At 52.0% G+C, this 15560-nt stretch overlaps 1 protein-coding gene across 1 annotated transcript; it reads right to left on the bottom strand.

Annotated features, from left to right (window-relative positions):
• Positions 1-1870: 1870 nt before the first annotated feature.
• On the bottom strand, positions 1871-15057 carry rg (A kinase anchor protein rugose). Its single transcript, XM_029111595.1, has 18 exons — positions 14929-15057; positions 12541-12645; positions 12233-12359; positions 11919-12109; positions 11591-11797; positions 10762-11417; positions 9647-10608; positions 8439-9442; positions 7864-8328; positions 7256-7713; positions 6833-7115; positions 5953-6712; positions 4762-5807; positions 4470-4587; positions 3062-4363; positions 2610-2942; positions 2223-2518; positions 1871-2113 (listed from the first exon to the last, which is right to left on the bottom strand). The coding sequence occupies exons 1-18, from the start codon at positions 14998-15000 to the stop codon at positions 1871-1873; spliced, it is 8628 nt and encodes a 2875-aa protein (XP_028967428.1). The 5' UTR covers positions 15001-15057.
• Between the last annotated feature and the right edge of the window lie 503 nt (positions 15058-15560).

Genomic DNA, 15560 nt, shown 5'->3' with positions numbered 1-15560 from the left:
GACGGGAACTGGAGGCCACTCCCGGGAGAGTGACTGATGGAACCCTGCGTACACACGGAAAGCTCTAGCCCTGGTATTCGTCTTCCGACGAGGCTGGTTGCCGTGACTGCGAAATGCAGCCACCTCTAGCGCGGCGGGAGCAGCAGCAGCCGCCGCCGCCGCTCCGCCGGACTTCGCGAAGCAGCAGGGACCGATTTTGACTAGAAGAGCGACCTCCACAAGATGCTTTGTTGCACGGACTGCATAAGTAACTGTCACCCTGACCTTGAAAACGATCCTAACGATTTACAACTTCGTTCAGTGGAAGCCGCTCCAACAATGTACGTCGACGCTGACGACGACGAATAGACCGATACCGACAAAACTGGCTCATCTATATATATTTATATATAGTTAGGTTTCTTCTGTGGCTCGCAGCTAGCTGTTAATAGTATGTAGGTTGTTCCTCCCGAGGGTATAGGTATTATGGTGAATTATCTTATTTTCTGATTGGATTTTTGAACATCTTGATCTATACGGACGGAGCGCGACCGCTCTGCAGCGGATAAACGGCAGGGGAATCGTGGTCGGACGATCAGCGTCGAAATCTAGTCGACGCCGACATCGCGGCCAGACCCCGACCTCGACGTTCGAGATCGTTCTCAAGGAAAAGACCCTGGCCGAAGGGACGGATGTATTGCTGAATTATTCAACTTCATACTCTTTTTTGTCTTATTCGAGCTTCAGTAGACAATCGGACGTTGACAAGGTTCTTTCTCACTTCTCGTTAACTCACTGACGATTCCTTCGTTTCTTGCTGCTATAAGTGAACTTCGGTTCCGCTGAGGCAAGCCGAGGCCAAGCCATGAAAAACTAGTCTGGCGAAGACAAAGCCAACGGTCTCTTCTGGAATGAGGATAGTGACCATGGTATGATCATACCATAATGTCACAATATCCGCTCGCATGCTCACTCAATAATTCAATGTCAATGAGAGATCTCGCTGTAATCACTTAACACGGCCCCGAAAATGCACAGTCTCATCCGAATACTTTTCCTCAAGCGCTTCTCTCTGTCTTGAACGCCGTGGACCGCGATCAGCAAACATCATCGAGACACCGGTGAAATCTTTCGCTGTAGACTAAAAAAATCCAGTATTCAAGATCAAATGCTTTCCTCTTCAACCTCCGATGACCCAACCCGCGACTAGCTAATCCCCCCCGTGGTAGAAAATTCAGTAGAAAATAGCAGAATTCAGAGACACCGATGTGGAACGTAAGGCCTGAGTGGGCTACTCATCGGTGATCATTCATCGTTTCTCCCAAGACCGGTCTCCTCGCGGTTCTCTGTGATTTCTACGATCCCTCAGAGGAACCACGATCTTTTATCCCTGATATACTCCTCCATTTCCGCAAATTTTTTTCTCGATGGGTTGACGGAAAATCTTATTAAAAAACGGAGATATTCAATGGCGGAGAGGAACTCATAGAGAGACAGATGTTTCGGTAAACTGATCGGTGGAAAGATACATACATAGGTGGGCACGGCTCTTGTAGATACTACATAGATCATACTTATGCTGAATTGATAGCTCGATGAATAAATTGATGGCTTGTGATGAATAAATGGATGGATTCATGGTCACACACACTGTCCGGTCTCGACTTCGCGCAAATCAAATGATCGGCGATGGATCTGTGTCTTGAAATTGTCAGAGGAGCATATGTATATGGAGAGGCCCTCACAGAAACCAAACCCACAATAACTTTTTCCTCCTCGTTCATGTTTGGGAATTCGCTCGTTGCACCAATCGGGAGCGATGACATCGGCACGACCGAACTGTTCGCCCGCTTCTCGGCCGCTTCACAGCGGGAAAAGTTCCGCTCCTCGCTCAGTATCGTTGTTGATATTCGTGATGCCACCGGTTGAAGTCGATGTAGAATACGGTAATCGAACCGTTAGACAAACCAGTAATTAGGAATCTTTGGTCGTGGGAGAGAGCGACCGAGCGCACTGCGCCTTCGCATGCCGGGAAGGCGTACAGAAGCGCGAGATTGTACGTGCGCCAAACTTCAACCACTCCGCTCTCTCCACCCGTTATCAGATATTCTCCGTCGCGGCTCAATGCGCAGCACTGGAACGAGAAAACTCACGTCACGACTAACAGAATCAGATCATGGACGAAGTCGAGTTCCGTTGTCGGAACTAGGTAATTTGAATCCTCTCCAATGCGTAAAACTCACCCCGATATCATCATGATGCGTAACGTCCCTGAGTTGCTTGCCGTTCATGTTGAATGTGCAAACATTGCTGAGATCGTAGCAAACCACCATGGTTCCCTCTCGCGACAGGCAACAAAGATGAGGACTCTTGAAGTGTTCCGGACCCTGCACAGAGCGTAACAGATCTCCCGCGGTCGTATGGACGAGCACAGCGCCCGATCTCGAACCGCTCACCACGAGACCCAGTTCTGCTGATACCACGATGCATGTGATTTCACTTTCGTGGCCGGTCAAGGACGCTCGTGGGGTCGGCACGTCTGAAGGGGGAACGAAAAAATGATTGCGAATTAAGGATCGCGGGAATGAGACCTGCGAGGAACCCACGAAGGATGTCGGAGAGTCGCTTACCGGGATTGGCGTTGTCGCCAGCAATCGATTGGGTGCGGGCGTTCCAGTGCCAAAGGAGCACCGTACAATCCTCCGAGCCCGAGGCGACATAACAGTCCGATGTGATGTTGCACTCAGACCTCGCCAAACACGTGACAACACCGAAGTGCGCGTAGATAATCTGCACGGTCTTCGCGGACTCAGTTGAGAACACTCGGAAGGATTTATCCCAGAAGCCGGCCGCAATGATGAAGCGCGAATCGACCGTCGTGACGAAGCACGACGGCCGCATTCTGAGCTGTTGCGAAAAGTCCGCGTCGCCCAGATGACGCTTGTGCGGCGAGACATTCATCACTGGAACGATTGACGAAGAGCCGTCCCTGAGTAATTTGAGCCACTATCCCATCGTCGACGTATGGAAATTCTTCAAAAACAAATCGGTAACAAAGCGTCCCGGAAGACTCGAGACTCACTCAGTAGCGGGTCCATCGATAGTGGCAGGACCTGGTTCTGCTGGGACGGTCCTCCGCTCTGGGACGACACATCGTGATGATACCCTGCAGCTGCAGCGCCGCCGGCATGCAGCGGTGTGTTGAAGTTGGGATTCCACCGATTGACTGCGAAGTTGTGATTTGCCGCGACCGTCACCACGGACGGCGTCGGTAGCTGCGGGTAGGTATTGGCCGAAATGTGGACGATCGGAGAATTCGACAGGAACTTTATCACCATACAGACTTCGTCGGCCACCGGCGAGAACATCAACGGACTGATGTGCATCGCCGAACTCCTCGGCGGATGTGGTTCGAGCAGGAGCTGCGATGGCGTCATACCAAAGTTTTTGATTTGGTTTTCAACGGCCTCCCTCATTACGGGATCCTTGATATTTTCGAGATCCACCGTGCCTTCGTAGGTCAAGTAATAGAACACATTCGTACTTCGTACTGCTTCAGGCCCCCGTTGCTTATAGCCGAAAATTAAATCGATCCACTGATGGAGTTGGCACGAGACAATCTCTGACTCCAAAGCCATACGATGGATGCGGACAAACTCCTCTGCCGAGTCGTTTGCCCATGGGGGCAGCTCTACATCACCAACTACGTGGCCGTCGTCCCGTTTACCCAAACTGAACGAGTTCTGATTGAGGAACATCTCGGGTAAATAGAAGAATTCCGGAATTAGTTCCTTTACGTCGGACGTATCTCTCTGACAGTTTTTCCATGACTGGGCCACGGACGAGAAGAGTCGATCGGGATGATCGAATCGGCCGTCTTGCAACGCGATTAGCATCGTCGTGAACGGCTCAAGGCGGAAGAGCCACTTCAAAGTAAATGTCGCCGTTGAATAATGTGTGCCATAGTGGAACGGAGGTATAATATCATGCTCCCAAGACTCGTAGCGCTCTTCGAAAAACTGTTTACGGGACGGATTCAGAGCGCCAATAGGCTTGGACAGATCTCTGTAGTTCGACGGAAGGCTGACATCAAGTTCTGCGCTTTCGTAGTTTGTCAGCACCCACGGAAAAACTGGATACTGATTCAAATCACTGTACGTTCGACCGGCGATAGTGTTCAAGAACATAAGGTATTCAAAGTTGGAGATCTCTCGTCGTTGCCATTTCTGCGTCATGTTGCTCTGTTGGAAGATCTGACGCGGCGTCATCAACGAAGCCCTTCGGGTTTGTCCGATGCCGTACTTGATTCCCACTCCCACTTGAGGGAGGGCCTTGACAACTTTTTTCACTGTTTTCTGACTGTCGAATGCGAACATTATCGATGCTGAAACGAACGAGGAAGACAATGCTTAATCAATCGTTCCAGTCACAAGACAGAACCGGGTCAATTCGAGCTGAAGATTTTGATCGCTCCCTCTCTCCGCACTCACTTCTCGATGCGAGGAATATCTCGAGAGCAACATTCTGAAGCAGGTAGCGGCGCGAAAATACGGCCCTGATTTCGCTGAAGTGCCACTTGCCATGAATATGCTCACAATACTTCAGGACCTGCGAGGGAAAAATCACAGTCGTCATTCATCGCTTGGAGGATCACACGACTACCACACATCTATCATTCGTCAATGATGAATCATCATTTATCATTAGTTCCTGTTCCCTGAAACTCTAATCTGTGAGCTGCTTTCTGGATCTCCCTCCGTGCCCACCAATTATTCAACTCACGTTGGGACAGTTCTTCTTGAATTCGGTGTCCTCCTCGTCAACTTCGAAGAAGAGTTCGGACTGCGTTACAGACAAGGTGCCCGGAGCAGTTATGCCTGGAGCGATGAGACGACATCGAGTGCTCAGACTTACACTGCCGGCGAACTCGGAGTCCAACTCCTTATCTTCCCAGTACTCGGACTCGCCAGCCGCGAGCTCGCTACCCGGGGATCCGGTCTGTCTTCTTTGTTGAGCAAGTTGCTTGTGGATCTCTTCACGAGCCGCAGCGATGGCGTCGTCAGGAGCGCCGTTCTCCTCAGCGGCTTTGAGAGTTGCTTCACGATGTGTCGAGCCTAGCGGATTCCGCACGAATCGCCTTCGTCGTCGAGCGTCATCTTCCCAACTGTCGAGCTTGAGGTGGTCGATCTTGTTCTCGACGATGGTGGCTGTGTTCGCCTTGTGGGAACAATTGCGTTTTCTCCAGGCACCGTGTCGGTTGGTGAGCATGTTGTAGACTTTGTCGATCATTCGTTGCGCCACTACGCCGTCTCGCCTCCTGGCCGCCGTGATCAGATGGTCGCACATGCTCTCTTCGTCCCTGCGCTCAGCCGCGGTTTGGCCGCATAGCTGCTCGAAGTCGGCGTGCTTGATGACATCGTCCGCGCGCATTCTGTTCAGTATGAAATCAGCTTCGTTGGCCACACGCACGATGTGATCTTTCATCGCGTGCGAGAGAAGCCGTCCTTCGTTGATTAATTCAATAAATGCCAAGCCAGCATGTTTCTGCAAGGAATTTTGCCATTCCTGCGAGCACAAAAGCATCACTAGTTCGACCACTGACGTCGAGTTCTTGAACGTGTTCAAGCCTTTGCCCTCGACCAGCAGGTCTTGACCGTGGGATCCCACCAGCGTTTTTGAGAGGAACTGGGCGAAGTCGACCATGATCTCCCGCAGCAGAGGGCACACGCCGCATAGGGCGGTTTCCAGCTTCTGCGTGAGAGTGGCTTCCCGGGATTCTCCGTTCCGGGAATCCGACGTGCTCTTGTTCGATCCGTTGTACGCATCGTCTGGGAAGAAATAATCACATCGTGAGAGACATTCCCGAGCGTGGGACTATTCTGGAATTTGTTTCGCGAGCAGAAAAATTTTCGCTCACCGAAGACGGCTGGGAAAAGTGATTTATGGGGACTCGATGCAGTAAGAAAAACTCACCACTGGCGGAGATGTGTGAGCTCTGCTGGTGGCAATGTGAATGCGCGGACGGGTTGCCCTGATTCATATGCTGCGCGGGTATGATGGGAATACTTGAAGAGTGCAGATTTGCTAGAATATCCGAATCCTCCTCAGGCGAATTCTGTTGGCCCGTTTGCGGCTGGCAACTGTTGTTCGACGTCGTCGACGCGGCTTGTCCAGTCGGCCCGTAACGGCCGTTCTCGCAACGTTCTCTTCGCTCGGTATGCGGACTAGCGGGTTCTATAATATCGCGGTATTTGGACACCATCAGAACGGAGATGAAGTAGACCACAGCTAAAGCCAAAAACTGAGCTTGTTTCGTCTCGTCATCTCTGTAAATGACAGCTCGGAGTCTGTTAACGTCCATGTCTTGCAGGAGTTTCTCAGGGTCCTTGATTTGCATCAGAGTCCCGCTGAGATCGTTCCGCATTCGTTGCAAAGCGCTGGCCATGCTCGGATGTTGATGATGGGCTGTCTGCTGATGGTGGCCGTGCCCGCTTTGCGACGGAGGGATTTTCACCCGTCCATCGAGACAGGTCCGAACGGCGTTGGTGCAAACCAACCGCAGACACTGCCGAAGTATTCCGCCTGACGCCATGTTTTTCTCCGACTCGAGTTCAGAGAACGATAGCGACGAGGCGAACACCAGCACGTCGGCCAGGTGCACCAGACGCTGTAAGAAGGCAAAGCTCATCTCCGACGATAGCCCTTGCGTAGGTTCCACCACTTCGAGTTCATGCTGGAATTCGGGACGGGAGCGTTAGTTCATACGAATCGATCCCATCGAAGTATCTGAGTGAGATTCGACTGAATCGGATTGAAGGATTCTCTCCTCGCTGACCCTGACAGCTGAACTCACCGTTGGAGATGTGGCAGCGGCCAGGAGTGGAAGAAGACCTCCGCAGGCTATTACAATATTATCGGAGAGCTGCGATATTAAATGGACCGTATTCACGACAAATATTGCATTTTCTGAAGAATTAACGAAGTCCATGATGGTCTTCGTGGAATGCGATCTCCACAGTTGAATGTCAGTCTCGAGGGAGTAGAGCAGGTCCGAGAGCAATCGTTGGTGGATTGCCGACCAGCGGAATTCGGGTATGCGGAACGGGGGTCTCGAGGGTCCGCTGTTGAACATTTGCCTGCGAAGGTGGCACAGAGCGATCTTAATTGCTCATTGAGGTTAACAATAGATATTCAGTAGGATTCCTTCCCGGCAGAAGTTTCTTCCTTCTTTCGCCTTCGCATGGAATTCTTCCCCATGATCCCACATCCGTCCTACCTTGAGGAGTTCTGCGAGCCGTTGTCACGAGTCCCGGCAGCGCTGGGGTTCGGGTAGATGTTCTCATAGGTGTCAGCGCTTGCGAAAGACACGCTCTTCGGTCTCGACTTGTTCGAAGAGTCCTCGGAAAGTTCTTCCTGTTCTGCTCCCTTTGCGTCGACGTTATTCTGATCCATGTCTCGCACCCTTATCTTGTACGACGTCTGCTGAATCTGGGCTTCGATGGTGGACACAACTTGCTCTTGATTACTGCATTCAGATCGTTCCGCTTGTTCTGCGGCCTCTGCCTCTGGATTGGCCACATTCTCGATCGACTGGGTTTCTTTGGGAGTTGCGGCGGCTTCCTTGTTGCAAACACCGACTTTATCCGGTGAGTTCTGAGATGAATCTCCTTCTTTGATTTCAACAACATCGGTCGACTGCGGCTGCGGCTGATTTTTGGCGTTCAGTTCGGCCGCCTGCGAATTCAATGCGATTTCGAATTAATTTTGATGACTGTCACGATGTCGCCCCCGGATGGGTCGTATTCCCCCGCTCGCTAATGGAAGAGCCAGCGCGGGATCAGCCCGCGGCCAGACGATTGATCGTAGAAGGCGGAGGCGACTTACTTTTTTCTCTAGCAGAGGTGATAGCGGCATACTTGAAGACTCGATCGTATCACAAGGTAATTCGGTCACTAGCGTGGCGTCAATCGGAATTTCCTTTTCCCCTTCGGTCTCGTGTTTCTCTCGTTCATCGTCATCTGGTTGTTGCTGATGATGCTGTTGTTGCTGCTGCTGCTCCTGAACGTCGGATCCGGAGACTTGCGAGGTTTGAGATGGCGCCGGCGACTCGATCGCCGGGCAATCTATGATTTGGGGTGAGGCGCAGTCCTCGTCGTCCTCGAGATTAATTTCCTCAATTTTCTTCTCAATTTCCGAGTCTTCATTGTGCTCGCCGGCACTGACGCTAGACGTTTCGGTGGCGTCCTGGATCGAGGTCAATACGACGTCCTCGACGCACTCCTCCCGAGCGTTCTCGACCGACGCTCTGCTGACGGGCTCAGCAGCCGGAAGCCCGAGTTCGGTTGAAAGCTGTGAAAGGATTGGCTTAGCTCCCGTTTGAGGCTTGGACTCGCTTAGCGGTTTCTAATTCGACAGAACGGATCGCAGACTTCCCGAGCACGTTGAGAAGTCGCACGTACCTTTTCAATTGTCTGTTTCTGTGGAGAATCCGTCGCGCTTGCTGGAGACGTCTTCTCCGACCTAGGCCCGATTGCGTCGATCGCTGCGCTCGAAGAAGCCGGCGAGGACGCGGTGTTTTCATGGCTCTCGTCCTTCGTTTCTTTCGTAGCCGTAGCATCACCCGCTTCTTGGCCTCTGTCGTCGGCTTGTAGCTCTTTCTCAGTTCCGTCATCCGATTTTTCCTCGATCGTCTCCTGAGAGCTCGACGCGCAGACGACTCGCCCATCTTCGGTGATAACTACTTGTTCGACTCGCAACGGTCCGGTGATCTCTCGTTTCTCCGGCGTTGAGGTCGCGGAAAGCTCTTGGTAATGTTCTTGCGAAAGCGACGTGGGAGAGGAACAGGTGCCAGGAACAGGCGGGGGACAAGAGGGAATGTTCGTGCTACTTTGGTCTTCGGTCTCGGAGACGAGCTTCGTGGAACTTGCCGGTTCGACCCGCGGCACGTCGGCAGCTTCTACGACGTCTTCCGCAAGACCCGGAGCAGCGGGATGCTGCGATGGCGTAGTTGCTGACAGTACGGCTCCCAACGAACGGTTGGTTTCGTTCGTTGCGTTCGGACCCAAGACAGGGAGACTGTTCTCGGGCGGAGGCGGTGTTTCGTGCAGCATCTGCGCATAGTGCAGTTGATATTCTTCGAATGCTACGCGCGAGTGCACGATCGCGAGGGTGTCCACCCAGACTCTCCATCCGCCGTACTCGAATTTTATTGCGTGATGGAGCAGCGTACGGAACAGGGCGAACACCGTTTCTGAAATCCTCCTCTGTTCCTGATCCTGAGGATGCACGTATGCCAGGGCGATCAGCCATTCCTGCCATACCGACATCTGCAGGACTGTCCTGCGGTTCTCGCGCGTGGCGTTGCACAACAGGCTTAGGTCAGAGAGAAACAATCTTTTCACTTCCATCAACTCATCGCATGGTTTCGACTGACGGAAAAGGCTTGCGACTACTTTAAGGACCACTGTGGAAGGAAAAGGAACGTCAGTGGAAAGTTCATCGGCCCGGAAATCGTAGGGTCCGCGGATTCGAGAGGAACTCGGCTTAATCAACGTAAATTCAGCCTCTAGAAGTCAAAAATGACGTCTGCTCCAGAGAGAGAGCTGGAATTTCCCTTGTCATCATTTTTACAAAAAAAACACGTATTTCTAATCCTGGGCTCACTCACTTGGATTCTCCAAACGGAAATGATGTTCAGGCTCAGCATGTGGGGTGTAGAGAATATGGGCGCCGATGTGTTCGGTCAACATTTCATAAAGTACGTTATAGGTGGCGAGCGTCAGATGATCCGCATGCATGAGCAGTTTGTCAACGAGCAGCATGTATAGATTGTGTGGACTCATGACGTCGTGTTTACGCTTGTGCGTGCTGCGGCTGAGGAAAAACGCCAACAGTTTGAGAGCCTGCAGTCGAACCGTTTCGGACGGTGATCCCAGAAGCTTGAATACGGCGCGGACACCGGCCCTGCAATCGAATGCGGGGACCATTGTGGCCGGCTGTTCTGCCATGAGTCCAATCATCATTTGTAGAACGTCGTGGAGATTGTCGTCTTCGTGGACTGTGGTCAGGTAGTTTAGGCAACTCTGTAGTTCGTCTTCCTTGGGACCGGATCCTTTAACAATGAGCTGTCTGAGGAACAGCAAGAGATACGCTCGAATGGACAGAATTTCCGGCGGTGCCGGTCTCGGGCCATCGGTGCCCTTCGGAACGATTCCGCTCTTCTCGGTGGGATTCGCAACCCAGTAGTAATATTTGAGAATGTGCATCGTCTGCAGAACGGTGGAAACCCTGCGGACGTTCCCGTAGATCTGCGTGTCGGCCAGGAATTCCGTTGCGAGGTAGGAGTAGAGTCGGATCTGAATCGGTGTTGGAGTATAGATCCAGAGGGCGGGGTTGAACAATATGTGGTCCAGCAGGTGTTTGAGCAGAAGTTCTCCGTTTGGCGTGGATAGCGTCATCAGGTGTCGAGCGAGCGAGAGGAACGAGTTCAGAACATTTTCATTCAGGTGTTGTCGTGATGCTTTCTGTAGCTGTTGAGAAATCACCAGGAATCCCTTGTTCTGAATCATGTGCTGTTGCACAGCGGTGCTCCCTTCGCACATTTCGCAGATGAATCCGATCAGGGTGGCGCTGCAGATAGAACTCCGATTAGAATCCACAGCGGCAATCCATCGAGTGGATGACGACAACAGTCAGTCATCCAGGTAAAGGTTCGGGGTTGAACAGACAACGGGAATTGAAGCGAAAAAAAAGGGACAGAAAGACCGCAAATTCGCAACCCACCATATTCCGTTACTCTTGTTGGGGTCGGATTCAAGACCCACGACGGGTAAGTCGAGTTGCCCGAGCAGAGGGAACAACATCTGTAGCCCCCCGATGGAGTTGAGAGTCGAGTGAATCCCATGGGTGGAAATCGCCCGAACTTCGTGGAGCATGAGCGCGTGTGGATTGTGTACGAAGAACGAGCTGTTGTGATTTTTCGGTGCGGCCTGCAGACAGAGCTGGCTGTCCGTGGCCACCGGATTATAGCAGAAGAGTATGGCCGAAGCCAACTTCCCGTCGTAGAGAACACGCTTGAGGGATTCCGACAGCGTGAGCGTTTCCCCCTCGAAGCGGAATTGTGACTGATAACCCGGTCCGAGTCGATGGATTCCGCAGACCTGGTGCGTCGTTAGCGCTTCGGAGAATACGTACACGGCTGACATTTGACCAGAGAATAGATGTTCCTCGTCGAGCTCGGGCAATGCGCCGATGCAGCATTTGTCGAACGGGTCATTTGTGCTGACTAACCAGCTCATCTCTGTGGCAGAGGCCAACTGGCCATTGACAAAGCATTTGATCTCACTCTTACTCCACCGATTATAAATATACACCACGGCGAGCATATACCATCGCCGTGGTTGGAACTCGTATTTGACGCAGTGCTGGTACCCCTTGCCCTGAGGGGGAGACAATAATATTTAGAGAATATTTATTTTGCGAAATTCGAATCCTGAATACCGCTCGACTCAATATCCTGCTTGGATACGTGAACGAGAATATACACAAGGAGAACGCATCGAGATCGTAGCGGATTGGGCGATCGAGATCGAATCGTGAGAGACCTACGTACCTTGACTTTCATTGAGGTGAAGATGAGACAGTTGCCAACAAAATGAGCCGAGTAGCCGACCCCCTTGGCGGTGCGGAAACAGTAAAGATAAGGTTTCTCACGCTCGATGGAGACCGAGTTCACAGGGTCAAGTCGAAACCAAGTACAGAGGGTCCAGCCATTCTGGTAGGGCCAACGCGACAGCGGCGGCAACGCGATCGCCGAGCCCTGGACAAACAGAAAACGTGAGAAGACCCTCTTTTTACAGGGGACTATGTAGCGGAAGACGGATCTAAGAAGTCAAAGGGCTCTATTGGTATCTGAAATAGACATTGAGCGAGGTCCTTGCCTTTTTTCCGGAGAAGCTGAAGAAGGTATCCGGTCCGGTCCGATGAGGCAGAGCCCGGAGCACAGAGAGCAGCCGCACCGAGTGAGGTCCCCACGAGCTGTCCTTAGCTTTCAAGTAGCCCACGAGCAATTTGAGCTCGCGCACTGTGATCGAATAGCTTGCAAGCACGCCTAGTACTTCAATTACTAGGTCTGAAACAGGCCGAGACGGCACGGGTGAAATCTCACGCTATCGAGTCGAGTTCAGCCGAATGTTTGGCACACGGCGCAGGATTTCAATTCGAAAAGGATCGCATTTCAAGAGGGGTTTCTCACCTGCGACAACCTGATCGACGTTACTCATCCGTGCAAGGATCTGCTCGATGAGGCTGACCTCGGTACAAGCTTGGAGGTTTCGGACGCTCTTCTTCAGAATTGCGCAGAGAACACTCCACAGTTCAGCCTTCCATGAAAAAAGGAACAACCCTCTCTAAAATCTCTGATACAATGCCCGAGGGCCCCCAGCTGATTTATTTGGCTTGATCGGATTAGGATTCTTTGTACGTTCCAAGCCTTATCCCAAATCGTTACAGGAATCGAACGTAGATACCCAGGTCAGTGGGGAGCATGTAGTTTCAACTCACCTGCAGTTGAGTGGAGCTATGGTCCAATAAGTCTAACATATATATTATATTTTTTGGATGATTAATTACAAAGTTCAGTTCCATATCAAACTCCCCACCCACGAGCTGGAAAGACAGAAAGCAAACTATTAGTTTTTTGGGAAAGGATCCGGAACCTGGAAACATGCGCTTGTTCTCGACGTTTGGATCTCATCTAATCCTATAGATCTGTGGAGAGTCTTATTTTCCAGAAGTCGATCGCAATTTCCCCCCTCCATGGAAGTGCCCTCCCTGAGCCAGGGCAAGCAGTCAGCGGAGACTGGCATAATGAGCTTAACGGAATGTTCCCTTTCATCGCCCGGGTACGGCTCCCGATGAATGAAATTTCAACTCGTGACCTCGGTACCCTCCGCTGAGCTAGGGAACTGAATATCTCCACAGGAACTACGGGAAGGGAAGTAATTTCTCGGCTAGCTTGAGAGAGAGAGTAGTCGGTAATGAATTTTCCTTGTGAATTTCAGGCCCTTCCCGCGGCGATCCATAAAAACACAAGCATCCAATTACTCAAATGGACCGTATGGCCTCATGTTAAACGCTCGTTTCAAGGCTTTCGTCTGTGGTCGACCTACGAGGCTTCAGCCGGTTTCGGAAAAGAAGTTATCTCCAACGCATCCATTCGTGGCAATGTCAGAAGAGGTGCGAGTGGCTCGCCGTATTCTCTGTGTGAAGTCCATGGAGGAATTCAGATATCTCTCCGAATTCCGGACATCTCCTGATGCGTGATGGAAGGACTTTTCTCGCGCCTACTTAGTATTCGCCAAAGACTAACGTTGATAAGGGGTTTCCCGGCGCTCCTCCGCTCGAACGATACACGGATACCTCTGGTGTGAGTTATAGCTACGAGCGGTAAACAAGGGAATGCAACATGCAGCATTGAATCCTGACCGGATCGCTCTCGTGTCAAGGAGCGAACGCGTTCCGATGAATCAAGAGGTCGGGCATGAATCCACGAAAGAATTGCCAGCCGTGACGATCAACTTTGAATTTCTGCTCGAGATCTATGAGCACTTTCCTTGGGAGCGGTGTGAGGCTCTGACTGACTGAGTGAGGGCATGCGTTCCTGATTGTTGATCGATCAGATTCCCGGGTTCACAAAAGTTACGGGGCTGGGATCTCGCGTCCCTCCCGAGAACTCCCTATACCAAATTCGACGCTGTGTCGTAAATTGCGGACCCGTAAAATGAGTTTGCTCGGAAGTTGAATTAATCATTCATCATTGCGGCTCAGGCAGACTTCGCTCTCGCCACGAACACCGCAGCCCCAGCTTGCTTAGAACCATGCGAAAAGAAGGCAGTAAGTGGAGCGCAGCCTGCAGCCAGAATCGTAAACAGCAATCACGCTCAGGACTGTCACAACACTCCCTTCTTGATCAATTTGGTTCCCCGCTCAGTAGCGGACCCGACGACCTTTCGCGCAATATGAATTCGACCCATGACTCGATTTCCATGGACGATGACATTGAATTCTCTAAATCTCGACAGTTTCACAATGACTCATAATAGCTTTCGAGTTCATGAGGAACTGCAGTTCGATCATTTCGAGGCCGATGGTCGGCGATTAAACCTGGCTGCACCGCGCTGTAGGAAATTCTGAACCTTCTGCTGACTCATCCATACCACGGCGACTCTATTCAGGTGGGCCCATGGAGGCCAACAATTATTAGCGACTGCATCGGTCAGGGGGCAGCACCCTTAATTGATTATTATTATTATTATTATACATCGATTAAGAGAATGAATGCGTCTCATGGAAATGAGCAGAGATTGAAGAACTGATCGCGCACCGCCCGTAGTCAATGTCTGCGGAAGCTCCTCGAGCGGCTCTGATCAATGTTTTTCCTTTCGAGCTAGCGTAGGTGGTAACCATCACAGACAGAAAAGTAGGGGCCCAACGAATCAGAAATTCCCGCACACGTTAGTCCGCATCTCACGTGACGCCAGTACGAACATCTGCTGGGGCCGGGACCGTTCCGCGTTGAGACATCCGCTCGAGTCAGTGGCAGTGGCACTCAATGTGTTAAAATTGGAAACGACAGACGACATGAGGAGCCGTGAGGGAAAATTCTCGCTGTTCAGCCTATCCGCGCACCCCGCAGCTATGACACACGTGACTCACTTCAAACATCGGCCGGCCGTGAGCCGACGGTAGAGTCAGTCTCTGTCAGTCAGTCAGTCAGAGAAGAAACCGACCAAGCAAGCATCTACCCAAAGTGACGCTAAGCGCGATCTGACGACTCAGTTACGAGCGTCTCCAGGGAGCTGGCCTTTGTTCTATTGATTCTTCGGGGCACTCCGAGCGGAACAATATAAATACGGGACAACGACGCACGTCTCCAGAGAGTGTACATACCAGGTGGAGCACGGTGTGCACAATGTCCTTGCCCGCCTGTTCGGGGGTGGCCTGGAGGAGCCCGATGAGCATAGTGAACTTGAGCTTGTCGCTCTGTCCCGTCACGCGAAGCACGTCTTCAGGTCGCCGCAGTGCCGGCATCGTCGACGACGGCTGTGGGCTTTGTTGTACGGCAAGCGGCCCCGTAGAAGTCGGAGTACTCGTAGCGGTCGGGGTGCTCGCGATGGGGGCTGCGGCGCCGGGGTCCATGGCTGGTTCAGCAGCAGGGCTCAGCTCATCGGGACGGGGGTGGCCTGACGATAGGGCCGACGGCTACCGGTCCAGACCAGCGTGAGCAACAGCAGGAGCCAGCTAGGCTCAGCACAGCACCACTCACAGGGAGGGACGACGACAACAGCAGACACACTCTCTACTACACCTCCACCATATTTACCAAAAACAGATGACAGTCTGTCGTTCCAGTGGAGCGCGTAGTGGCCGCGAATCCGCTCTTGCACCCGGAAGTCGAGTCGCCGTCGAAGCAGAAGCAGCCTGAGGCCCGCTGCCAAGCCGGTCGTTTTCCTCCGCGCGGGATTTTTCGAATAGAGCCAGCGTCGAATGAAATTCACGTTCGTTTGGACATGAATTCTCAA

Source organism: Galendromus occidentalis, unplaced genomic scaffold (assembly GCF_000255335.2).
Source record: "Galendromus occidentalis unplaced genomic scaffold, Mocc_1.1 scf7180000077451, whole genome shotgun sequence".
Taxonomy (NCBI): Eukaryota; Metazoa; Arthropoda; class Arachnida; order Mesostigmata; family Phytoseiidae; genus Galendromus; species Galendromus occidentalis.
The sequence above is the reverse complement of the archived record's forward strand: the minus strand, read 5'-3'. Positions and strand labels throughout refer to the sequence as shown.

Excerpts from the sequence above, each read along its gene's own strand:
- rg (XM_029111595.1), bottom strand. The coding sequence starts at position 15,000 with ATGCTCATCGGGCTCCTCCAGGCCACCCCCGAACAGGCGGGCAAGGAC. Across the intron at positions 11,418-11,590 it reads TCACCTCAATGAAAGTCAAG|GGCAAGGGGTACCAGCACTG; the intron begins GTACGTAGGTCT and ends TCTCCCCCTCAG. Across the intron at positions 5,808-5,952 it reads CTCACACATCTCCGCCAGTG|ACGATGCGTACAACGGATCG; the intron begins GTGAGTTTTTCT and ends ATTTCTTCCCAG.